We start from the raw sequence: 24,466 nt of genomic DNA on the forward strand, positions 1-24,466 counted from the left end.
GGTCAGTGGGGGGGGCTCTATGGGTCCTTATGGCTCCTATGGGTCACTATGGGTCAGTGGGGAGGGCTCTATGGGTCCTTATGGGTCCCTATGGGTCACTATGGGTCAGTGGGGGGGGCTCTATGGGTCCTTATGGGTCCCTATGGGTCACTATGGGTCAGTGGGGGGGGCTCTATGGGTCCTTATGGGTCCCTATGGGTCACTATGGGTCAGTGGGGGGGGGCTCTATGGGTCCTTATGGGTCCTATGGGTCACTAGGGGTCAGTGGGGAGGGGCTCTATGGGTCCTTATGGGTCCTATGGGTCACTATGGGTCAGTGGGGGGGGCTCTATGGGTCCTTATGGGTCCTATGGGTCACTATGGGTCAGTGGGGGGGGCTCTATGGGTCCTTATGGGTCCTATGGGTCACTATGGGTCAGTGGGGGGGGCTCTATGGGTCCTTATGGGTCCTATGGGTCACTATGGGTCAGTGGGGAGGGGCTCTATGGGTCCTTATGGGTCCTATGGGTCACTATGGGTCAGCGTGGGGGTCTCTATGAGTCCTATTGGTCTCTATGGGTTCCTGTGGGTCACTATGGGTCCGTGTGGGGGGCTCTATGGGTCCTATGGGTCCCTGTGGGTCTCTATGGGTCAGTGTGGGGGTCTCTATGGGTTCTATTGGTCTCTATGGGTCCCTGTGGGTCACTATGGGGGCTCTATGGGTCCTTATGGGTCCTGAGGATCTCTATGGGTCCTTATGGGTCCTATGGGTCCCTGTAGGTCCCTATGGGTCAGTGTGGGGCTCTATGGTTCCTTATGGGTCCTGTGGATCTCTATGGGTCCTTATTGCTCCTATGGGTCCCTGTGGGTCTCTATGGGTCAGTGTGGGGCTCTATGGGTCCTTATGGGTCCTATGGGTCTCTATGGGTCAGTAGGGGGGTCGCTATGGATCACTATGGGTCTCTATGGGCCACTATGGGCCCTTATGGGTCGCTATGAGTACTTATGGGTCCCTATGGGTCAGTGGGGAGGCCCCAATGTGTCTCTATGGGCCTCTGTGGGTCAGTGGAGGGGTCCCCATTGCTCCCTATGGATCTCTGTGGGTCCCTATGGGTCTCCATGGAGTCTCTATGGGTCTTCGTGGGTCAGTGGTGACCTATGGGTCACTGTGGATTTCTATAGGTCAGTGTGGGGGTCTCTATAGGTCCCCATGGGTCCCTATGGGGCAGTAGGGGAGCCCCTATGGCTCTCTATGGGTCTCTATGGGTCAGTGAGGGGGTTCATATAGGCCCTTATGGGTCCTATGGGTCAGTGAGGGGGTCCCTATGGGTCGGGGGGGGCGGTACCTGTGTGTCCTATGGGTCGCTATGGGTCCTATGGGTCCTCGTCTGCCGCCTCGGCCCCGCCCCGCCCCACACCCCTTATTTAACCCCTTCCGCCCCGCCCGGACGCCCGAAACCCCTTTATTCTCACCGCCCTCCCCAGGGAACCCCGCCTTCCCCTCACACCCCCAAACGGACTACAACTCCCAGCAGACCCCACGGCCGCTTCCGGTCTGGGCCGGAAGGAGGGGCGTGGCATCCACGCCAGTCAATCACAGCCCGGGGAGGAGCGAGGGGGCGTGGCTTCCAGACACATCACCCAATCAGCGCTAGAAGTAGGCGTGGCTTAGAGCCGCGTGTCAATCACCGCTAAGGGAGGCGTGGCCTCGCGGCCTCGCAACCAATCACCGCACGGTGGAGGCGGGAAGGGTGGGCGTGGCCTCGCCTCTGCCCATCCCGGGATGGCGACCCGCGCGGCGCTGTGCGTGGCGGGCGCGGCGCTCTCGCTCTACGCGCTGCACGTGGAGCACGAGGTCTCGCGGGACCCCTCGTACCGCGCCGCTTGCGACCTGGCGCCCGCGGTGTCCTGCACGAGGGTCTTCGCCTCCCGGTACCGGGAGAACGGGAAGGGGGGGGGGGGGGGGGAGGGAAAAGCGCCACGTGGCGGCGGCCAATGGCGAGCGAGATCTGGCGGGAGGCGGGGCTTGACATATATGGGCATCCGGGGCTCTGAGGGGGCGGGGCTAGAGGTGGGTGTTAGGCAATGTGGGCGTGGCTTGCTATATATGGTTATCCGGGTGTGAGGGGCCGTGCTAGCGGCGGGCGTTGGGAGGTGTGGGCGTGGCTTGCCATATATGGGCATCCGGGGCTGTGAGAGGCGGGGCTAGTGGTGGGTCTTGAGCGGTATGGGCGTGGCTTGCCATATATGGGCCTCAGAGAGGGCCGCCCATCCCCATATATGGGTATAAGGGGGCGCGGTTAACGCGCGGTTCCTCACGTGTCCCCGCCCCTTTTTTGCAGGTGGGGGCGGGGCCTGGGGCTGGTGGAGGCGCTGTTGGGCCGCGACAGCGCAGCCAATGTCCCCAACGGGGCTCTGGGGCTGCTCTACTACCTCCTGCAGGGGGTGATGGGTACGGGGGGGCTGGGGGCGCTGGGGGGGACTGGGAGGCACTGGGAGGGGACTGGGAGGGGACTGGGAGGCACTGGGAGGGACTGGGAGGGATTGGGAGGGACTGGGAGGTGCTTGGAGGGCACTGGGAGGGATTGGGAGGGACTGGGAGGGGACTGAGGGGAACTGGGAGGGCACCGGGAATGACTGGGGGCACTGGGAGGGTATTGGGAGGGGACTGGGAGGGAATAAGAGGGCACTGGGAGGGTATGGGGAGGGACTGGGAAGGGATTGGGAGGTGCTTGGAGGGCACTGGGAGTCACTGGGAGGGGAGACTGGGGTGATACTGGAGCCACTGGGAATGCACTGGGGGATACTGGGGCTGTACTGGGGATACTGGAAGGCCCAATTAACCCTTCGTTGCCCCCAAGGAGGGCAGTGGGAGGATACTGGTGCTGTACTGGGGATACTGGGAGGCCCAATTAACCCTTCTTTGCCCCCAAGGAGGGCAGTGGGGGGATACTGGGGCTGTACTGGGGGTACTGGGGCTGTACTGGGGATACTGGGAGGCCCAACTAACCCTTCTTTGCCCCCAAGGAGGGCAGTGGGGGGATACTGGGGCTGTACTGGGGGTACTGGGGCTGTACTGGGGATACTGGGAGGCCCAACTAACCCTTCTTTGCCCCCAAGGAGGGCAGTGGGAGGGTACTGGGGCTGTACTGGGGATACTGGGGCTGTACTGGGGCTACTGGGAGGCCCAATTAACCCTTTTTTACCCCCAAGGAGGGCAGTGGGAGGATACTGGGGCTGTACTGGGGATACTGGGAGGCCCAATTGACCCTTTTTTACCCCCAAGGAGGGCAGTGGGAGGATACTGGTGCTGTACTGGGGGTACTGGGAGGCCCAGTTAACCCCTCGTTGCCCGGCAGGCGCTGTGCCGGGACGCGTGGCGGCTTCGGCGCTGCTGTGGACGTCGTTGGCGGCGGCGTTGGCGTCGCTGTGGTTGGCGTCGGTGTTGGCCTTCGGCCTCCGCGACCTCTGCCTCGTCTGCCTCAGCACTTACGTCCTCAACGCTCTCCTCCTCGCCCTCAACTGGCGGCGCTGGCGCCGCCTCCCGCGCCCCAAAACCGCCTGAAAAACCAGCCCAAAAAAACACAGGTGGGGGTTCTTCTGCCCCGAACCCCCAAAGCTCCTTCGGTTGGTTTCGATGTGAGTCGTCCCGTACCCCACTTTCACCGGGGAGGCGGCCTTTACACCCCAAAAAGGTGTCAGAACCCCCTTTTTGACCCAAAATGGACCCGGGATCCCCTTTTTCACCCCAAAAAGGTGTCAAAACCCCCTTTTCTCATCCAAAATGGACCCGGGATCCCCTTTTTCACCCCAAAAAGGTGTCCAGGACCCCCTTTTTTGACCCAAAATGGACCCGGAGTCCCCCTTTTAACCCCAAAAAGGTGTCAAACCCCCTTTTTCTGACCCAAAAATGGACCCGGGATCCCCTGTTTCACCCCAAAAAGGTGTCCGGAACCCCCTTTTCTGACCCAAAATGGACCCGGGATCCCCTTTTTCACCCCAAAAAGGTGTCAAAGACCCTCTTTTCTGACCCGAAATGGACCCGGGATCCCCTTTTTCACTCCAAAAAGGTGTCAAAAACCCCCTTTTTTGACCCAAAATGGACCCGGGATCCCCTTTTTCACCCCAAAAAGGTGTCAAAAACCCCCTTTTTTGACCCAAAAGGGACCCGGGATCCCCTGTTTCACCCCAAAAAGGTGTCAGAACCCCCTTTTCTGACACAAAAAGGGATCCGGGAACTTTTTCACCCCAAAGAAGTGTCAAAGACCCCCTTTTCTGACCCAAAATGGACCCGGGATCCCCTTTCTCACCCCAAAAAGGTGTCAGAACCCCCTTTTCTGACACAAAAAGGGATCCGGGATCTTTTTCACCCCAAAAAGGTGTCCGGAACCCTCTTTTCTGACCCAAAAGGGACCCGGGATCCTCTTTTTCACCCCAAAAAGGTGTCCAGAACCCCCTTTTTGACCCAAAAAGGGACCCGAGATCCCCTTTTTCACCCCAAAAAGGTGTCAAAGTCCTCTTTTCTGACCCAAAATGGACCCGGAGTCCCCTTTTTCACCCCAAAAAGGTGTCAAAGTCCTCTTTTCTGACCCAAAATGGACCCGGAGTCCCCTTTTTCACCCCAAAAAGGTGTCAAAGACCCTCTTTTCTGACCCGAAATGGACCCGGGATCCCCTTTTTCACTCCAAAAAGGTGTCAAAAACCCCCTTTTTTGACCCAAAATGGACCCGGGATCCCCTTTTTCACCCCAAAAAGGTGTCAAAAACCCCCTTTTTTGACCCAAAAGGGACCCGGGATCCCCTGTTTCACCCCAAAAAGGTGTCCGGAACCCCTTTTCTGACCCAAAATGGACATGGAGTCCTCTTTTTCACCCCAAAAAGGTGTCCAGAACCCCCTTTTCTGACACAAAAAGGGATCCAGGATCTTTTTCACCCCAAAAAGGTGTCCGGAACTCCCTTTTATGACCCAAAATGGACCCGAGATCCCTTTTTACACCCCAAAAAGGTGTCCAGGACCCCCTTTTCTGACACAAAAAGGGATCCAGGATCTTTTTCACCCCAAAAAGGTGTCCGGAACCCTCTTTTCTGACCCAAAAGGGACCCGGGATCCCCTTTTTCACCCCAAAAAGGTGTCAAAACCCCCCTTTTTTGACCCAAAATGGACCCGGGATCCCCTGTTTCACCCCAAAAAGGTGTCAAAAACCCCCTTTTTTGACCCAAAATGGACCCGGGATCCCCTTTTTCACCACAAAACGGTGTCCGGAACCCCTTTTCTGACCAAAAATGGACCCAAGATCCCCTGTTTCACCCAAAAAGGTGTCCAGAACCCCCTTTTCTGACCCAAAAAGGGACCCAGACACCGAGAGACCCCTTTTTCACCCCAAAAAGGGACTCAGGTACAAAGAGACCTCGTTTTTCACCCCAAAAAGGGACCCAGGGACCCCTTTTTCTGCCCCCTCCCAAAGGGACAATATGGCGGCCTCGCCCCTCTCAAGATGGCGACTACGCCCCTCTCAAGATGGCGGCCACGCCCCATCAAAATGGCGCCAAGAACACTCTCAAGATGGCGACCACACCCTCCCCGAAACGGCGTTGTGACGGCCCTTCTCAACATGGCGGCGCTTCCCCGCATGCGCACGCGCCCGGTGTGGTGGGAAACGCCTTCGCGCATGCGTAGTGCGCGCACCCCGCCCTTTGGGCCGAACCATTCCCGATGTGAGGGGGGTAAACGGGACGGGACGCGACCGGACGAGGCCACCGTGAGGGGAGCGCGGGGGGGGGCGGGTCCGAGAGCGCTGGGGCCGCGGGCTGGTGAGTGGGGGGCGGGGGGGGCTTTAGGGGGGCGGATCCCCTTTTGGGGCGAAACTGAAGGAAAAAGGGGGCGACAGAACCCCTAAGTCTCCTTTTTTGGGGTGTGTTCCGGGCTGCTGGATTTGTTTATGGGGGGAAACTGAGGGAGAAGGGGGTCCTGAACCCCTGTGTCCCCCTTTTTGGGGGGGAAACGGAGGGTTTCTGAAGGTCTGGGAGCTATTTCGGGGGGTCCTCGATGCCCGGGTGCTTTTTGGGGGGAAACTGAGGGGAAAAAGGGGGTTCTGGACTCTTGGGTTCCCTTTTCTGGGGGGTTCTGTGCTGCTGGGTCTGTTTTGGGGGGAATCTGAGGGAAAAAGGGGATCCTGGACCCCTGGATTCCCTTTTTTGGGGGGAAACTGAGGGATAAAAGGGGTCCTGGAGAGTTAAGACCTTTTTTTTGGGGGAAAAGAGGGATCCTGGGTCCATTTTTGGGGGGAAACTGAGGGGAAAAGGGGATCCTGGACTGTTGGGTTCCCTTTTTTGGGGTTTTCTGGGCTGCTGAGTCTGTTTTTCAGGGATAAACTGAGGGAAAAAGGGGTCCTGGAGGGTTACAACCCCTTTTTTTGGGGGAAAAAGAGGGATCCTGGGTCTGTTTTTGGGGGGAAACTGAGGTAAAAAGAAGGTCCTGGACCCCTGGATCCCCTTTTTAGTCGGAAACTGAGGGGGAAAAGGGGTCCTGGAGGGTTAAGACCCTTTTTGGGTGGAAATAGGGGGATCCCGAGTTCATTTTTGGGGGGAAATTGAGGGAAAAAGGGGGTTCTGGACTCTTGGGTTCCCTTTTCTGGGGGGTTCTGTGCTGATGGGTCTGTTTTTGGGGGGAATCTGAGGGAAAAAGGGGTTCCTGGACCCCTGGATTCCCTTTTTGGGGGGAAACTGAGGGATAAAAGGGGTCCTGGAGGGTTAAGACTCTTTTTTGGGGGGGAAAAGAGGGATCGTGGGTCCATTTTTGGGGGGAAATTGAGGGAAAAAGGGGGTTCTGGACTCTTGGGTTCCCTTTTCTGGGGGGTTCTGTGCTGCTGGGTCTGTTTTGGGGGGAATCTGAGGGAAAAAGGGGTTCCTGGACCCCTGGATTCCCTTTTTTTGGGGGAAACTGAGGGATAAAAGGGGTCCTGGAGAGTTAAGACCCTTTTTTGGGGGGAAATAGAGGGATCCGGAGTTCATTTTTGGGGGGAAATTGAGGGAAAAAGGGGGTTCTGGACTCTTGGGTTCCCTGTTCTGGGGGGTTCTGTGCTGCTGGGTCTGTTTTTGAGGGGAATCTGAGGGAAAAAGGGGATCCTGGACCCCTGGATTCCCTTTTTTGGGGGAAACTGAGGGATAAAAGGGGTCCTGGAGGGTTAAGACCCTTTTTTTGGGGGGAAAAGAGGGATCCTGGGTCCATTTTGGGGGGAAACTGAGGGAAAAAGGGGATCCTGGACTGTTGGGTTCCCTTTTTTGGGGTTTTCTGGGCTGCTGAGTCTGTTTTTCAGGGATAAACTGAGGGAAAAAGGGGTCCTGGAGGGTTACAACCCCTTTTTTTGGGGGGAAAAAGAGGGATCCTGGGTCTGTTTTTGGGGGGAAACTGAGGGAAAAAGAGGGTCCTGGACCCCTGGATCCCCTTTTTAGTCGGAAACTGAGGGGGAAAAGGGGTCCTGGAGGGTTAAGACCCTTTTTTGGGTGGAAATCGAGGGATCCCGAGTTCATTTTTGGGGGGAAATTGAGGGAAAAAGGGGGTTCTGGACTCTTGGGTTCCCTGTTCTGGGGGGTTCTGTGCTGCTGGGTCTGTTTTTGGGGGGAATCTGAGGGAAAAAGGGGATCCTGGATCCCTGGATTCCCTCTTTTGGGGGGAAACTGAGGGATAAAAGGGGTCCTGGAGGGTTAAGACCCTTTTTTGGGGGGTAAAAAGAGGGATCCTGAGTTCATTTTTGGGGGGAAATTGAGGGAAAAAGGGGGTTTCTGGACTCTTGGATTCCCTTTTTTGGGGTTTCTGTGCTGCTGGGTCTGTTTTTGGGGGGGAATCTGAGGTAAAAAGAAGGTCCTGGACCCCTGGATCCCCTTTTTAGGAGGAAACTGAGGGGAAAAGGGGTCCTGGAGGGTTAAGACCCTTTTTTGGGGGTGAATAGAGGGATCCCGAGTTCATTTTGGGGGGGAAATTGAGGGAAAAAGGGGGTTCTGGACTCTTGGGTTCCCTTTTCTGAGGGGTTCTGTGCTGCTGGGTCTGTTTTTGAGGGGAATCTGAGTGGAAAAAGGGATCCTGGAACCCTGGATACCCTTTTTGGGGGAAATGTGTGCGGAAAAGGGGGCCCTGGAGGGTTAAGACCCTTTTTTGGGGGATCCTGGGTCACTTTTTGGGGGGAAACTGAGGGAAAAAGAGGGTCCTGGACCCCTGGATCCCCTTTTTAGGAGGAAACTGAGGGATAAAAGGGGTCCTGGAGGGTTAAGACTCTTTTTTGGGGGGGAAAAGAGGGATCCCGAGTTCATTTTTGGGGGGAAATTGAGGGAAAAAGGGGGTTCTGGACTCTTGGGTTCCCTTTTCTGGGGGGTTCTGTGCTGCTGGGTCTGTTTTGGGGGAGAAACTGAGGGAAAAAGGGGTTCCTGGATCCCTGGATTCCCTTTTTTTTGGGGGAAACTGAGGGATAAAAGGGGTCCTGGAGGGTTAAGACCCTTTTTTGGGGGGGAAAAGAGGGATCCTGGGTCACTTTTTTGGGGGAAACTGAGGGGAAAAGGGGATCCTGGACTGTTGGGTTCCCTTTTTTGGGGTTTTCTGGGCTGCTGAGTCTGTTTTTCAGGGATAAACTGAGGGAAAAAGGGGTCCTGGAGGGTTACAACCCCTTTTTTTGGGGAAAAAAGAGGGATCCTGGGTCTGGTTTTGGGGGGAAACTGAGGCAAAAAGAGGGCCCTGGGCTCTTGGGTTCCCTTTTCTGGGCGGGTTTGGGCTGCTGGGTCTGTTTTTGGGGGGAAACTGAGGGAAAAAAGGGGGTCCCGGACTCCCAGGTCCCCTTTTTAGTCGGAAACTGAGGGAAAAAGGGGGTCCTCGAGGGTTCCCCCTTTTATTTTTGAGGGAAAAGAGGGATTCTGGGTCCCTTTTTAGGGGGAAACTGAGGGGAAAATGGGGCCACAACACTCTGAAGTCCCATTTTTGGGGAACACTGAAGAAAAATGTGGGTCCGGGACCCCTAAGTCCCTTTTTTGGGGGGGAATCTGTGCTCCTGCATCTGTTTTTGGGGGACTGTATGGTCCCTGGGGTGGATTTTGGGGGTCCCCGGTTGGATTTTGGGGGTCCCTGGGTAGATTTGGGGGTCCCAGGGAGGATTTTGGGGGGTTCTTAGGGGGTTCCTAGGTGTTTCGAGGGTCCCTGGGGGTGGATTTGGGGGTTCCTGGGGATGGTTTTTGGGGTCCTTGGGTGGATTTTTGGTCCCTGGGGGTCTTTTTGGGGATCCCTGGGTGGTTTTTTGTGGTGCCTGGGGGTGGATTTTGGGGGTTCCTGGGGGTGTTTTGGGGTCCTCGGGTCAATTTTGGAGTCCCTGGGGGTGTTTCGGGGTCCCTGAGTGGATTTTGAGTTCCTGGAGGGGTTTTGGGGGTCCCTGGGGGTGGATTTTGGGGATCCTTGGGTGGATTTTGGGGATCCGCGAGTGCATTTGGGGATTCCTTGGGTGCTTTTTGAGGTCCTTGGGTGGATTTGGGGGTTCCCTGACCCCCCTCGATTTCTGCCCCCCCCCTCTTCCAATCAGGCGATGCTCTGTCGGGTTTTGGGGGGCTATGGGGGGGTTTGGGGGTCCCTGCCCCCCCGCCCCCCATCCCGCGCCGCCAGCGACCAAACCCCCCCGGACCTCCTGGCGCGCGAACGCTCCAAAGCCGTCACCTCCTTCTACCACCAACCCGCCATCGACGCCGCCGCCGAGAAGGTGGGGGGACCCCAAAATAGGGGGGGACCCCAAAATAGGGAGGGGACCCCCAAAATGGGGAGAGAACCCCAAAATAGGGGGAAGAGCCCCAGGTTTGGTGGGGAATCCAGGGGGACCCCAGGATGTGGAGGGGGCATTTGGGTATCCAGGGGGGGGTTCTGGGGGATTGGGGGGCATCCCCCAAATGTGGGGGTGTCCCCAGAGTGGAGGAGGACCCCAAAATATGGGGGGAACCCCAAAAGAACCCCAGGTTTGTTGGGGGATCCAGGGGGAGCCCAGGATTTGGGGGTCAAGGGCAGCACTGAGGGATTCAGGGGGAGGACCCCAACATGCGAGGGGGGGCCCAGGGGATGGGGGGACCCCCAAGAATTCGTTGGGGGGGACCCCAAAACCCTCATGACTTGCCCCGGTGCTTCCCCCCCAGCCTTCGGTGCGCCTGACCCCCACCACCATGCTGTACTCGGGGCGCTCGCAGGACGGGAGCCACATCCTGGTGAGGGGGGGCACAAAACGGGGGGTTCGGGGGGGCACCCACATCTGGGGGGGTCGGGGGAGTTGGGGGGGGCACAAAGATTTGGGGAGGAAACGGGGGGTTTGGGGGGGGCACCCAGATTTGGGGAGGAAATGGGGTTTTGGGGGGGAAACAGAGGGGTTGGGGGGGCAGAGGGGTTTGGGGGGGGCCACAAAGATTTGGGGGGAAATGGGGGATTTGGGGGGCAGAGGGGTTTGGGGGAGCACAAAGATTTGGGGGGAAATGGGGTTTTGATGGGGAAATGGGGGGTTTGGGGGGCAGAGGGGTTTGGGGGGGCACAAAGATTTGGGGGGAAATGGGGTTTTGAGGGGAAATGGGTTTGGGGGGCACAAAGAATTGGGGGGAAATGGGGTTTTGATGGGGAAATGGGGGATTCGGGGGGCAGAGGGGTTTGGGGGGGCACAAAGATTTGGGGGGAAATGGGGTTTTGAGGGGAAATGGGTTTGGGGGGCACAAAGATTTGGGGGGAAATGGGGTTTTGATGGGGAAATGGGGGATTCGGGGGGCAGAGGGGTTTGGGGGGGCACAAAGATTTGGGGGGAATGGGGGTTTAGGGGGGACAGAGGGGTTTGGGGGGAAACGGAGTTTTTTGGGGGGGCACAAAGATTTGGGGGGAAATGAGGGGTTTGGGGGGGAAACAGAGGGTTTGGGGGGGCAGAGGGGTTTGGGGGGGCACAAAGATTTGGGGGGAAATGAGGGGTTTGGGGGGACAGAGGGGTTTGGGGGAGCACAAAGATTTGGGGGAGCACAAAGATTTGGGGGGAAATGGGGGGTTTGGGGGGACAGAGGTTTGGGGGGAAATGGGTTTGGGGGAGCACAGAGATTTGGGGGGAAATGGGGGTTTAGGGGGGACAGAGGGGTTTGGGGGAGCACAGATTTGGGGGGAAATGGGGGTTTAGGGGGGACAGAGGGGTTTGGGGGGAAATGGATTTGGGGGGGCACAAAGATTTGGGGGGAAATGGGGTTTTGAGGGGAAATGGGTTTGGGGGGGCACAAAGAATTGGGGGGAAATGGGGTTTTGATGGGGAAATGGGGGGTTTGGGGGGCAGAGGGGTTGGGGGGGAAACGGATTTGGGGGAGCACAAAGATTTGGGGGGAAATGAGGGATTTGGGGGAAATGGAGTTTTTTGGGGGGCACAAAGATTTGGGGGGAATGAGGGGTTTGGGGGGAAACGGAGGTTTTTGGGGGGGCACAAAGATTTGGGGGGAAAATAGGGGTTTAGGGGGCAAAATGGAGTTGGGGGGGTAGAAGGGTTTTGGGGGTCCACAGAGGTTTGGGGGGGCACCCAGGTTTGGGGGGGAACCAGTTTTTTTTGGGGGGGCAGAAGGGTTTGGGGGAGGCAGAAGAGTTTGGGGGTGCACAAGGGTTTGGGGGGGCTCTGTGTTTTGGGGGGGCTGTGGGTGTTTTGGGGGGTCGCTGGGATTTGGGGGGGGACATGGGAGTTTTGGGGGTGAAAGGGGATTATGGGGGGGCACCCAGATTTGGGGAGGAAACAGGGGTTTGGGGGGGTTTTGGGGGGCACGGGGGGGTCCCCGTTTTTGGGGTTCACCCCCCCGTGCGCCCCCAGAAGAGCGCGCGGTACCTGCAGCAGGAGCTGCCCGTGCGCATCGCCCATCGCATCAAAGGCTTCCGCAGTCTCCCCTTCATCATCGGCTGCAACCCCACCATCCTGCACGTGGTACGGGGGGGACCCCAAAACCCGGGGGGACCCCAAAACCTGGGGGGGAACCCCAAAACCTGGGCGGGGGGGACACCGAGATCCTGGGAGGGGACCCTGAGATTCTGTGGGGAAATGGGTGTCCAGGGAGAGGGACCCCAGTGTCCATGGGGGGGGTTTTAGGGGTCCTGGGGGGGACCCCAAAACCTGGGGGGACCCCCAAAACCTGGGGGGTGCACCGAGATCTAAGGGAGATGCTGAGATTTGGGGGGGAAATGAGTGTTCTGGAGGAGGGACCCCAGTGTCCATGGAGGGGCGGTTTAGGGGTACTCGGGGGGGGTCGCTGAGATTGTGGGGGGTCCTGGCACCCCTGGGGGGGACCCCGAAACCTGGGGGGGACCCCAAAACCTGGGGGGGAACCCCAAAACCTGGGCGGGGGGGACACCGAGATCCTGGGAGGGGACCCTGAGATTCTGTGGGGAAATGGGTGTCCAGGGAGAGGGACCCCAGTGTCCATGGGGGGGGTTTTAGGGGTCCTGAGGGGGACCCCAAAACCTGGGGGGACCCCCAAAACCTGGGGGGTGCACCGAGATCTAAGGGAGATGCTGAGATTTGGGGGGGAAATGAGTGTTCTGGAGGAGGGACCCCAGTGTCCATGGAGGGGCGGTTTAGGGGTACTCGGGGGGGGTCGCTGAGATTGTGGGGGGTCCTGGCACCCCTGGGGGGGACCCCGAAACCTGGGGGTGAACCCCAAAACCTGGGGGGGAACCCCAAATCCTGGGTGGGGGGAGCACCGAGATCCTGGGAGGGGATCCTGAGATTCTGTGGGGAAATGGGTGTCCAGAGGGAGGGACCCCACTGTCCATGGGGGGGATCTTGGGGGTCCTGAGGGGGACCCCGAAACCTGGGGAACCCCAAAACCTGGGAATAGTCTGGGGGAGGGGGCCAGCAAGATCCCGGGGGGACCCTGATGGGAAACGGGTGTTCAGGAGGAGGGCTCTGGGGGGGACCCCGAGGTCCTGGGGGGACCCCGAGATCGGTGGCTCCTGTGGGGTCCCCGGTTTTGGGGTCCCGGTGGTGACGCTGCCCCCCCCCCCCCCCCAGCACGAGCTCTACATCCGCGCCTTCCAGAAGCTCAGCGACTTCCCGCCGGTGAGCCGTGTCCCCAACGTGTCCCCAACGTGTCCCCAACGTGTCCCCAAGCCGTGGCCGTGTCCCTGACGTGTCCCCATTGTCCTCGTGTCCCCCTGTCCTCGTGTCCCTGACGTGTCCCATTGTCCTCGTGTCCCCATGTCCCCATGTCCCTGACGTGTCCCGTTGTCCTCGTGTCCCCATGTCCTCATGTCCCTGACGTGTGTCATTGTCCTCGTGTCCCTGATGTGTCCCATTGTCCTCGTGTCCCCATGTCCTCGTGTCCCTGACGTGTCCCGTTGTCCTCGTGTCCCCATGTCCTCATGTCCCCATGTCCTCGTGCCCCTGACGTGTCCCATTGTCCTCGTGTCCCCATGTCCTCGTGCCCCTGACGTGTCCCGTTGTCCTCGTGTCCCCATGTCCTCGTGTCCCTGATGTGTCCCGTTGTCCTCGTGTCCCCATGTCCTCGTGTCCCTGACGTGTCCCGTTGTCCTCGTGTCCCCATGTCCTCATGTCCCTGATGTGTCCCATTGTCCTCCTGTCCCATTGTCCTCGTGTCCCCATTGTCCTCGTGTCCCTGACGTGTCCCATTGTCCTCGTGTCCCCATTGTCCTCGTGTCCCTGACGTGTCTCTGTGTCCCTGATGTGTCCCCATGTCCTCGTGTCCCTGATGTGTCCCATTGTCCTCGTGTCCCCATTGTCCTCGTGTCCCCGACGTGTCCCGTTGTCCTCGTGTCCCCATGTCCTCATGTCCCTGATGTGTCCCATTGTCCTCGTGTCCCCATGTCCTCGTGTCCCTGATGTGTCCCATTGTCCTCGTGTCCCCATGTCCTCATGTCCCTGACATGTCCCATTGTCCTCGTGTCCCCATGTCCCCATGTCCTCGTGTCCCCATGTCCCCATGTCCTCGTGTCCCCATGTCCTCATGTCCCGTTGTCCTCGTGTCCCCATGTCCTCGTGTCCCTGATGTGTCCCATTGTCCTCATGTCCCCATGTCCTCGTGTCCCTGACGTGTCCCATTGTCCTCGTGTCCCCATGTCCTCGTGTCCCCGATGTGTCCCATTGTCCTCGTGTCCCCATGTCCTCGTGTCCCTGATGTGTCCCATTGTCCTCGTGTCCCCATGTCCTCGTGTCCCTGACGTGTCCCGTTGTCCTCGTGTCCCCATGTCCTCATGTCCCTGATGTGTCCCATTGTCCTCCTGTCCCATTGTCCTCGTGTCCCCATTGTCCTCGTGTCCCTGACGTGTCTCTGTGTCCCTGATGTGTCCCCATGTCCTCGTGTCCCTGATGTGTCCCATTGTCCTCGTGTCCCCATTGTCCTCGTGTCCCCGACGTGTCCCGTTGTCCTCGTGTCCCCATGTCCTCATGTCCCTGATGTGTCCCATTGTCCTCGTGTCCCCATGTCCTCATGTCCCTGACGTGTTCCTGTGTCCCTGATGTGTCCTCGTGTCCCCGACGTGTCCCCATGTCCCCAATGTGTCCCCGTGTCCTCATGTCCCTGATGTGTCCCCGTGTCCCCTTGTCCCCACATTCCTGACATGTCCCCGTGTCCCTGATGTGTCCCCATGTCCCCAACGTGTCCCCTTGTCCTCATGTCCCTGACATGTCCCGGTGTCCCTGATGTGTCCCTGTGTCCCTGATGTGTCCCCATGTCCCCAACGTGTCCCCTTGTCCTCATGTTCCTGATGTGTCCTCGTGTCCCCATGTCCTCATGTCCCTGACATGTCCCTGTGTCCCTGATGTGTCCCCTTGTCCTCATATCCCCGACGTGTCCCCACATTCCTGACATGTCCCCGTGTCTCTGATGTGTCCCCATGTCCCCAACGTGTCCCCTTGTCCTCATGTCCCTGACATGTCCCGGTGTCCCTGATGTGTCCCTGTGTCCCTGATGTGTCCCCATGTCCCCAACGTGTCCCCTTGTCCTCATGTTCCTGATGTGTCCTCGTGTCCCCATGTCCTCATGTCCCTGACATGTCCCTGTGTCCCTGATGTGTCCCCTTGTCCTCATATCCCCGACGTGTCCCCACATTCCTGACATGTCCCCGTGTCTCTGATGTGTCCCCATGTCCCCAACGTGTCCCCATGTCCTCATGTCCCTGACATGTCCCTGTGTCCCTGATGTGTCCCTTTATTCTCACCCCCCTGACGTGTCCTCCTGTCCCCAACGCGTCCCTGTGTTCCCGACACGTCCCCTTGTCCCCATGTCCCCAATGTCCCCCCGTCCGTGTCCCCCCGTCCGTGTCCCCACCGCAGCTCCAGGCTCGGGCGGACGAGACGCGGTTCTGTTCGCTGCTGCGCCAACTCCTGGACGACCACAAGGACGTGGTGACGCTCTTGGCCGAGGGGCTGCGCGAGTGCCGGCGGCACATCCCGGTGAGGCCCCAAAACCCCCTCTTTTCACCCCAAAACCCTCTGCCCCCCCCCCCCCAAAACCTCTCCATTCCCCCCCTGTTCCGCTGCGTTCCCTCAAACCCCCGGATCTCCCCTTGATTCCCCAAAACCCCTGATTTTCCCCTAAATCCTTGTGACCCCCAACCCCTCCAAACCCCCAAATCGCCCCCCTGACTCCCCTGAACCCCCAAACCCCCAAACAGCCCCCCCAAATCTCAGCCCGGCCCCCCCAAACCTCTCTATTCTCCTGCATTCCCTCAAACCCCCGGATCCCCTTTGATTCCCTCAAACCACCTCTTTTTCCCCCAAATCTTTCTGTCCCCCCACCTCCCATGACCCCCCCCGAACCCCCAAATCGCCCCCTCGTGCCCCCCAAACCCTGTGCCCCCCCGTGAACCCCCAAATCCGCCCCTGATTCCCACAGGACGAGCGGCAGCTCCGGCCCTTCCTGGACAAGACGCTGACGTCGCGGCTGGGGATGCGGATGTTGGCAGCGCATCACCTGGCGCTGCACGAGGACAAGGTGTGGGGCGCCCCATAGCGACCCATAGCCCCCCCATAGTGCCCTATAGCCCCCCCATAGCACTCATGGCCCCCTTATAGCCCCCCCGTAGCGCCCCATAGCCCCCCCATAGCCCCTCGTAGCACTTATGGCCCCTTATAGCCACCCCATAGTGCCCCACAGCCCCCTTATAGCCCCCCCATAGCGCCCCATAGCCCCCTTATAGCCCCCCCCATAGCCCCCCCATAGCCCCCCGTAGCACTTATGGCCCCTTATAGCCACCCCATAGTGCCCCATAGCCCCCTTATAGCCCCCCCATAGTGCCCCATAGCGCCCCACAGCCCCCTTATAGCCCCCCCATAGCGCCCCATAGCCCCCTTATAGCCCCCGCCATAGCGCCCCATAGCCCCCTTATAGCCCCCCCCATAGCGCCCCATAGCCCCCCCATAGCCCCCCGTAGCACTTATGGCCCCTTATAGCCACCCCATAGTGCCCCATAGCCCCCTTATAGCCCCCCCATAGTGCCCCATAGCGCCCCACAGCCCCCTTATAGCCCCCCCATAGCGCGCCATAGCCCCCCCATAGCCCCCCGTAGTACTTATGGCGCCTTATAGCCCCCCCATAGCCCCCTTATAGCCCCCCCATAGTGCCCCACAGCCCCCTTATAGCCCCCCCATAGCGCCCCATAGCCCCCCCATAGCCCCCCGTAGCACTTATGGCCCCTTATAGCCACCCCATAGTGCCCCATAGCCCCCTTATAGCCCCCCCATAGCGCCCCATAGCCCCCTTATAGCCCCCCCCATAGCGCCCCATAGCCCCCCGTAGCACTTATGGCCCCTTATAGCCACCCCATAGCCCCCCCATAGCCCCCCCATAGCCCCCCATAGCCCCCTTATAGCCCCGCCATAGCGCCCCATAGCCCCCCCATAGCGCCCCATAGCCCCCCCATAGCACTTATGGCGCCTTATAGCCACCCCGTAGTGCCCCATAGTGCCCCATAGCCCCCTTATAGCGCCCCCATAGCGCCCCATAGCCCCCTTATAGCCCCGCCATAGCACCCCATAGCCCCCCCATAGCGCCCCATAGCACCCCCATAGCACTTATGGCCCCTTATAGCCACCCCATAGTGCCCCATAGCCCCCTTATAGCCCCCCCATAGCGCCCCATGGCCCCCCCATAGCGCCCCACAGCCCCCTTATAGCCCCCCCCATAGCGCCCCATAGCCCCCCTATAGCGCCCCATAGCCCCCCATAGCACTTATGGCCCCTTATAGCCACCCCGTAGTGCCCCATAACCTCCCCATGGTGCCCTATAGCCTCCCCATAGCGCCCCATAGTGCCCCATGGCCCCCCATAGCGCCCCATAGCCCCCCCATAGCACTTATGGCCCCCTTATGGCCACCCCATAGTGCCCCATAGCACCCCATAGTGCCCCATAGCCTCCCTATAGCCCCCCCATAGCAGTCATGGCCCCTTTGTAGGCTCCCCATAGCCCCCCATAGTGCCCCATAGCCCCCGTATAGCTGCCCCATAGAGCCCCATAGTGCTCTATAGCCCCCCATAGCCCCCTTATAGCTGCCCCATAGAGCCCCATAGTGCCCCATAGCTCCCCTTAGTGCCCCATAGCCCCCGTATAGCTGTCCCATAGAGCCCCATAGTGCCCCATAGCCCCCCATAGTGCCCCATAGCCCCCTTATAGCTGCCCCACAGAGCCCCATAGTGCCCCATAGCCCCCCATAGTGCCCCATAGCCCCCTTATAGCTGCCCCATAGCCCCCCATAGTGCCCCATAGCCCCCTTATAGCTGCCCCATAGAGCCCCATAGTGCTCTATAGCCCCCCATAGCCCCCTTATAGCTGCCCCATAGAGCCCCATAGTGCCCCATAGCCCCCGTATAGCTGTCCCATAGAGCCCCATAGTGCCCCATAGCCCCCCATAGTGCCCCATAGCCCCCTTATAGCTACCCCATAGAGCCCCATAGTGCCCCATAGCCCCCTTATAGCTGCCCCATAGAGCCCCATAGAGCCCCATAGCTCCCCTTAGTGCCCCATAGCCCCCTTATAGCTACCCCATAGAGCCCTATAGTGCCCTATAGCCCCCCATAGCCCCCTTATAGCTGCCCCATAGAGCCCCATAGTGCCCCATAGAGCCCCATAGTACCCCATAGCCCCTCATAGCCCCACAGCCCCCCCATAGCTCCCCATTGCACCCTATAGTCCCCCCATAGCGCCCCATAGCCCCTCATAGCCCCGCAGCCCCCCTGTAGCGCCCCCCATAGCGCTCATAGCCCCCATGGCGCCCCATAGCCTCCCCATAGCGCCCCATAGCCCCCCCTGACCCCTGTGCCCCCCCCCCGCCAGCCGGATTTCGTCGGCATCATCTGCACCCGCCTCTCCCCAAAGAAGCTGATCGAGAAGTGGGTCGACTTCGCCCGGTGAGGAGCCTGTGGGGCTGCAGGGGGGTTCTATGGGGCGCTATGGGGCTGGGGGACTCCTAGGGGGCTGTAGGGGTTCCTATGGGGCTCTATGGGGGGGTTCTATGGGGCTGGGGGACTCCTAGGGGGCTCTATGGGGGGGTTCTATGGGGCTGGGGGACTCCTAGGGGGCTCTATGGGGGGGTTCTATGGGGCTGGGGGACTCCTAGGGGGCTCTATGGGGGGGTTCTATGGGGCTGGGGGACTCCTAGGGGGCTCTATGGGGGGGTTCTATGGGGCTGGGGGACTCCTAGGGGGCTTTATGGGGGGTTCTATGGGGCTGGGGGACTCCTAGGGGGCTCTATGGGGGGGTTCTATGGGGCTGGGGGACTCCTAGGGGGCTTTATGGGGGGTTCTATGGGGCTGGGGGAGTCCTAGGGGGCTCCTATGGGGCTCTATGGGGGGTTCTATGGGGCTGGGGCAGTCCTAGGGGGCTCCTATGGGGCTGGAGGGGGGTTCTATGGGGCTGGAAGGGTTCCTATGGGGCTGTAGGGGGTTCCTATGGGGCTGGAGGGGATTCTATGGGGCTGGGGGAGTCCTAGGGGGCTATAGGGGGTTCCTATGGGGCTCTATGGGGGATTCTATGGGGCTGGGGGAGTCCTAGGGGGCTATAGGGGGTTCCTATGGGGCTCTATGGGGGATTCTATGGGGCTGGGGGAGTCCTAGGGGGCTATAGGGGGTTCCTATGGGGCTCTATGGGGGTTTCTATGGGGCTGGGGGAGTCCTAGGGGGCTATAGGGGGTTCCTATGGGGCTCTATGGGGGGTTCTATGGGGCTCTATGGGGGGTTCTATGGGGCTGGGGGAGTCCTATGGGGCTATAGGTGGTTCCTATGGGGCTGGAGGGGGGTTCTAAGGGGCTGTAGGGGGGTTCCTATGGGGCCATAAGGGGTTTCTATGGGGCTGGACGGGGGTTCCTATGGGGCTGGAGGGGTTCCTATGGGGCTATAGAGGGGTTCTATGGGGCTGGAGGGGTTTCTGTGGGGCTGGGGGAGTCCTAGGGGGCTACAGGGGGTTCCTATGGGGCTCTATGGGGGGGTTCTATGGGGCTGGGGGAATCCTATGGGGCCGTAGGGGGTTCCTATGGGGCTGGAGAAGGGTTCTATGGGGCTATAGAGGGGTTCTATGGGGCTGGAGGAGTCCTATGGGGCCGTAGGGGGGGTCCTATGGGGCTGTAGGGGGTTCCTATGGGGCTATGGGGGGTTCTGTGGGTCTGGAAAGGGGTCCTATGGGGCCATAGGGGGTTCCTATGGGGCTGGAGAGGGTCCTATGGGGCTTCTCTGAGGGCTCTTACAGGGCTGAGGGGTGGTAGTGGGTGACACTGGTTTGTACTGGTCTATACTGGTTTATACTGGTTTATACTGGTCTGTACTGGTCTGTACTGGTTTATACTGGTTTGTACTGGTTTATACTGGTTTATACTGGTTTATACTGGTTTCCCGGAGGTGCCTGTGCGAGCACCAGTGCGGGAACGCCCCACGTGCGATGGAGTGAGAGGGGGCGATGGGGGTGTTATGGGGTGACACTGGTTTATCCTGGTTTGTACTGGTCTGTACTGGCCTGTACTGGTCTGTACTGGTTTATACTGGTTTGTACTGGTTTGTAGTGGTTTATACTGGTTTATACTGGTTTCCCGGAGGTGCCTGTGTGAGCAGCAGTGCGGGAACACCCAACGTGCGACGGAGTGAGAGGGGGCGATGGGGGTGTTGTGGGGTGGCACTGGTTTATCCTGGTTTGTACTGGTCTGTACTGGTTTATACTGGTTTATACTGGTTTGTACTGGTCTGTACTGGTTTCCCGCAGGCGCCTGTGCGAGCACCAGTACGGGAACGCGCCGCGCGTCCGCATCAACGGCCACGTCGCCGCCCGCTTCCCCTTCATCCCACTGCCCCTCGACTACGTCCTGCCCGAGCTGCTCAAGAACGCCATGCGGTACCGGCCGTGGGGCGGCCGTGGGGCAGCCGTGGGGCGGCCGTGGGGCGGCCTGAGGGGCTATGGGGCAGCTATCAGCTGCCTATGGGGCGGCTGTGGGGCTGTGAGGTGGCTATGGGTCACTGTGTTTCTCTGTGGGTCTCTGTGGGTCTCTGTGGGTCTCTATGGGTCTCTATGGGGTCTCTGTGGGTCTCTATGGGGTCTCTATGGGGTCTCTGTGGGTCTCTATGGGGTCTCTGTGGATCTCTGTGGGTCTCTGTGGGGTCTCTGTGGGGTCTCTATGGGGTCTCTGTGGGTCTCTATGGGTCTCTATGGGTCTCTATGGGGTCTCTGTGGGTCTCTGTGGGTCTCTATGGGTCTCTATGGGGTCTCTGTGGGTCTCTATGGGTCTCTGTGGGTCTCTATGGGTCTCTATGGGTCTCTATGGGGTCTCTATGGGTCTCTATGGGTCTCTGGGGGTCTCTATGGGTCTCTATGGGGTCTCTGTGGGTCTCTATGGGTCTCTATGGGGTCTCTATGGGGTCTCTATGGGTCTCTATGGGTCTCTATGGGTCTCTATGGGGTCTTTATGGGTCTCTATGGGTCTCTATGGGTCTCTGTGGGGTCTCTACGGGGTCTCTATGGGTCTCTATGGGTCTCTATGGGTCACTGTGGGTCCCTGTGGGGTCTCTGTGGGTCACTATAGGGTCTCTGTCGGTCTCTATGGTTCTCTGTGGGTCTCTATGGGGTCTCTATGGGGTCTCTGTGGGTCTCTACGGGTCTCTATGGGTCTCTATGGGTCCCTGTGGGTCCCTGTGGGTCCCTGTGGGGTCCCTGTGGGGTCTCTATGGGGTCTCTATGGGGTCTCTGTGGGTCTCCGTGGGTCTCTATGGGTCACCGTGGGTCTCTATGGGTCACCGTGGGTCGCCGTGGGGCACAGGGCGACGATGGAGTCCCACCTGGACACCCCTTACAACGTCCCCGACATCGTGGTCACCATCGCCAACAACGACATCGACCTCGTCATCCGGTGCGTGGCCGTGGGGCGCCCCACATCCAGGGGGGTCCCCATCTCCTGGAGGTCCTCCATGGTGGCCCCACATCCATGGGTCCCTCTGTGGTGGCCCCACGGCCATGGGGTGACCCCAAGATGTCCTCATCTCTGTGGTGGTCCCATGGATGATCTGAAGGTGCCCCACATCTATGGGTCGCTCTGCGGTGGCCCCACATCCATGGGGGTCCCCCTCTCCTGGAGGTCCTCCCTGGTGGCCCCACATCTATGGGTCCCTCTGTGATGGCCCCACATCCATGGGGTGACCCCAAGATGTCCTCATCTCCTTGAGGTCCTCCATGATGGCCCCATGGGTGATCTCGAGTTGCCCCACATCTATGGGTCGCTCAGCGGTGGCCCCACATCCATGGGGGGTCCCCATCTCCTGGAGGTCCTCCTCCGCGGTGGTCCCTCGGGCGCCGCTGAAGGTCTCTTCTCCTCTCCAGGATTTCGGATCGCGGTGGTGGAATTCCTCACGACCTTTTGGACAAAGTGACCGAATACCACTTCAGCACAGCCGAGGAGAGCGCGCAGGACCCGCGGCTCGGGGGGCCCTTCCGGAACCTTCTGGACCTCAGCAACAGCGGCCAAGCGGGACCCATGCACGGGTACGTGGAGATGGAACCCACCAGAGGTGTTCCTCAGTGAGGAACGTGGAGATGGAGACCACCAGAGATGTTCCTCAGTGAGGAACGTGAGCTCTGGAACCCACCAGAGATGTTCCTGAGTGAGGAATGCGAGTCTGGAGACCACCAGAGATGTTCCTGAGTGAGGAACGTGAGCTCTGGAAGCCACCAGAGATGTTCCTGAGTGAGGAATGCGAGTCTGGAACCCACCAGAGATGTTCCTGAGTGAGGAACATGAGCTCTGGAGACCACCAGAGATGTTCCTCAGTGAGGAACGTGAGCTCTGGAAGCCACCAGAGATGTTCCTCAGTGAGGAACGTGGGTCTGGAGACCACCAGAGATGTTCCTCAGTGAGGAACGTGGGTCTGGAACCCACCAGAGATGTTCCTCAGTGAGGAACGTGAGCTCTGGAACCCACCAGAGGTGTTCCTGAGTGAGGAACGTGGAGATGGAGACCACCAGAGGTGTTCCTCAGTGAGGAACGTGGGGCTGGAGACCACCAGAGATGTTCCTCAGTGAGGAACGTGGGTCTGGAACCCACCAGAGATGTTCCTGAGTGAGGAACATGAGCTCTGAAACCCACCAGAGATGTTCCTCAGTGAGGAACGTGAGCTCTGGAACCCACCAGAGATGTTCCTCAGTGAGGAACATGGGTCTGGAACCCACCAGAGACGTTCCTGAGTGAGGAACATGAGCTCTGGAACCCACCAGAGATGTTCCTCAGTGAGGAATGTGAGTCTGGAACCCACCAGAGATGTTCCTCAGTGAGGAACGTGGGGCTGGAACCCACCAGAGACGTTCCTGAGTGAGGAACGTGAGCTCTGGAACCCACCAGAGATGTTCCTCAGTGAGGAACGTGGGGTCTGGAACCCACCAGAGATGTTCCTCGGTGAGGAACGTGAGCTCTGGAGACCACCTGAGATGTTCCTGAGTGAGGAACGTGGGTTTGGAACCCACCAGAGATGTTCCTCAGTGAGGAACGTGGGGTCTGGAACCCACCAGAGATGTTCCTCAGTGAGGAACGTGGGGCTGGAGACCACCAGAGATGTTCCTCGGTGAGGAACGTGAGCTCTGGAACCCACCAGAGATGTTCCTGAGTGAGGAATGTGAGTTCTGGAACCCACCCGAGATGTTCCTCAGTGAGGAACGTGAGCTCTGGAACCCACCCGAGATGTTCCTCAGTGAGGAACGTGAGTTCTGGAACCCACCCGAGATGTTCCTGAGTGGTTTTTGGCTGAAGGAAGGTGGTTTGGAGGTCCTCCTGGAGCTGTTGTGGTTCCAGGAGGTCCCCAGATGTCCCCCGTGTCCCCCCGGCAGGTTCGGCTTTGGCCTCCCGACGTCGCGGGCCTACGCCGAGTACCTGGGGGGGTCGCTGTGCCTGCAGTCCCTCCAGGGCGTGGGCACCGATGTCTACCTGCGCCTCCGGCACATCGACGGCAAAGCCGAGAGCTTCCGCATCTGACGGCACCTCCCGAGGCCACCACCGAGCTCTGGAGACCACCACCGGGGACCCACGGAGCCCGAGGAGAGCCCCGAGGACCTTCTCACCTTGGATGTTCTTCATGGTGGAGGACCTGGAGAACCTTCTCACCTCAAATGTGCTTCGTTATGGAGGTTAAAGTGCTCCTGGAGGACCTCCTCGTGGTGGACATTGATCATGGAGGTCCAACAGGATCTGGAGAACCTCCTCACATTGGGTGTTCTTCATCGTGGAGGACCTGGAGAACTTTCTCAACTCAAATGTTCTTCATTTTGGAGGTTAAAATGGTCCTGGAGGACCTCCTCGTGGTGGACGTTGATCATGGAGGTCCAACAGGGCCTGGAGGACCTTCTCACCTTGGACGTTCTTCGTCATGGAGGATCTGGAGAACTTTCTCACCTCAAATGTTCTTCATTATGGAGGTCAAAGTGCTCCTGGAGGACCTTCTTGTGGTGGACGTTGATCATGGAGGTCCAACAGGACCTGGAGGACCTCCTTGTGGTGGATGTTCTTCATCGTGGAGGACCTCCCGGCTTAGATGTTCTTTATTATGGAGGTTGAAGTGCTCCTGGAGGACCTCATCATGGTGGACGTTGATCATGGAGGTCCAACAGGACCTGGAGGACCTCTTCGCTTTGGGTGTTCTTCATGGTGGAGGACCTGGAGAACTTTCTCACCTCAAATGTTCTTCATTATGGAGGTTAAAGTGCTCCTGGAGGACCTTCTCGTGGTGGACGTTGATCATGGAGGTCAAACAGGACCTGGAGGACCTCCTCACAGTGGACATTCTTCGTCATGGAGGATCTGGAGAACCTTCTCACCTTAAATGTTCTTCATTATGGAGATCAAAGTGCTCCTGGAGGACCTCCTGGTGGTGGACGTTGATCATGGAGGTCCAACGGGACCTGGAGGACCTCCTCACGTTGGGTGTTCTTCATCGTGGAGGACCTCCCGGCTTAGATGTTCTTTATTATGGAGGTTAAAGTGCTCCTGGAGGACCTTCTTG

The 24,466-nt window shown here is 59.3% G+C and overlaps 3 protein-coding genes across 3 annotated transcripts; 2 read left to right on the forward strand and 1 right to left on the reverse strand.

Annotated features, from left to right (window-relative positions):
- The first annotated feature begins 1,740 nt into the window (after positions 1-1,740).
- Positions 1,741-3,602, forward strand: VKORC1 (vitamin K epoxide reductase complex subunit 1). Its single transcript, XM_054053046.1, has 3 exons — positions 1,741-1,911; positions 2,322-2,431; positions 3,339-3,602. Exons 1-3 carry the CDS (start codon positions 1,763-1,765, stop codon positions 3,542-3,544), a joined length of 465 nt encoding a protein of 154 aa, XP_053909021.1. The 5' UTR covers positions 1,741-1,762; the 3' UTR covers positions 3,545-3,602.
- A 5,920-nt stretch (positions 3,603-9,522) lies between these two features.
- On the forward strand, positions 9,523-23,581 carry BCKDK (branched chain keto acid dehydrogenase kinase). The gene is made up of 11 exons (XM_054053049.1): positions 9,523-9,709; positions 10,134-10,202; positions 11,810-11,920; positions 13,004-13,051; positions 15,284-15,403; positions 15,846-15,944; positions 18,282-18,355; positions 20,196-20,324; positions 21,244-21,333; positions 21,801-21,962; positions 23,298-23,581. The coding sequence occupies exons 1-11, from the start codon at positions 9,539-9,541 to the stop codon at positions 23,440-23,442; spliced, it is 1,218 nt and encodes a 405-aa protein (XP_053909024.1). The 5' UTR covers positions 9,523-9,538; the 3' UTR covers positions 23,443-23,581.
- Positions 13,273-15,276, reverse strand: LOC128850090 (uncharacterized). The gene is made up of 2 exons (XM_054053050.1): positions 14,320-15,276; positions 13,273-14,170 (listed from the first exon to the last, which is right to left on the reverse strand). Exons 1-2 carry the CDS (start codon positions 14,413-14,415, stop codon positions 13,352-13,354), a joined length of 915 nt encoding a protein of 304 aa, XP_053909025.1. The 5' UTR covers positions 14,416-15,276; the 3' UTR covers positions 13,273-13,351.
- Positions 23,582-24,466: the final 885 nt, after the last annotated feature.

Source organism: Cuculus canorus, chromosome 38 (genome assembly GCF_017976375.1).
Source record: "Cuculus canorus isolate bCucCan1 chromosome 38, bCucCan1.pri, whole genome shotgun sequence".
Lineage (NCBI taxonomy): Eukaryota > Metazoa > Chordata > Aves > Cuculiformes > Cuculidae > Cuculus > Cuculus canorus.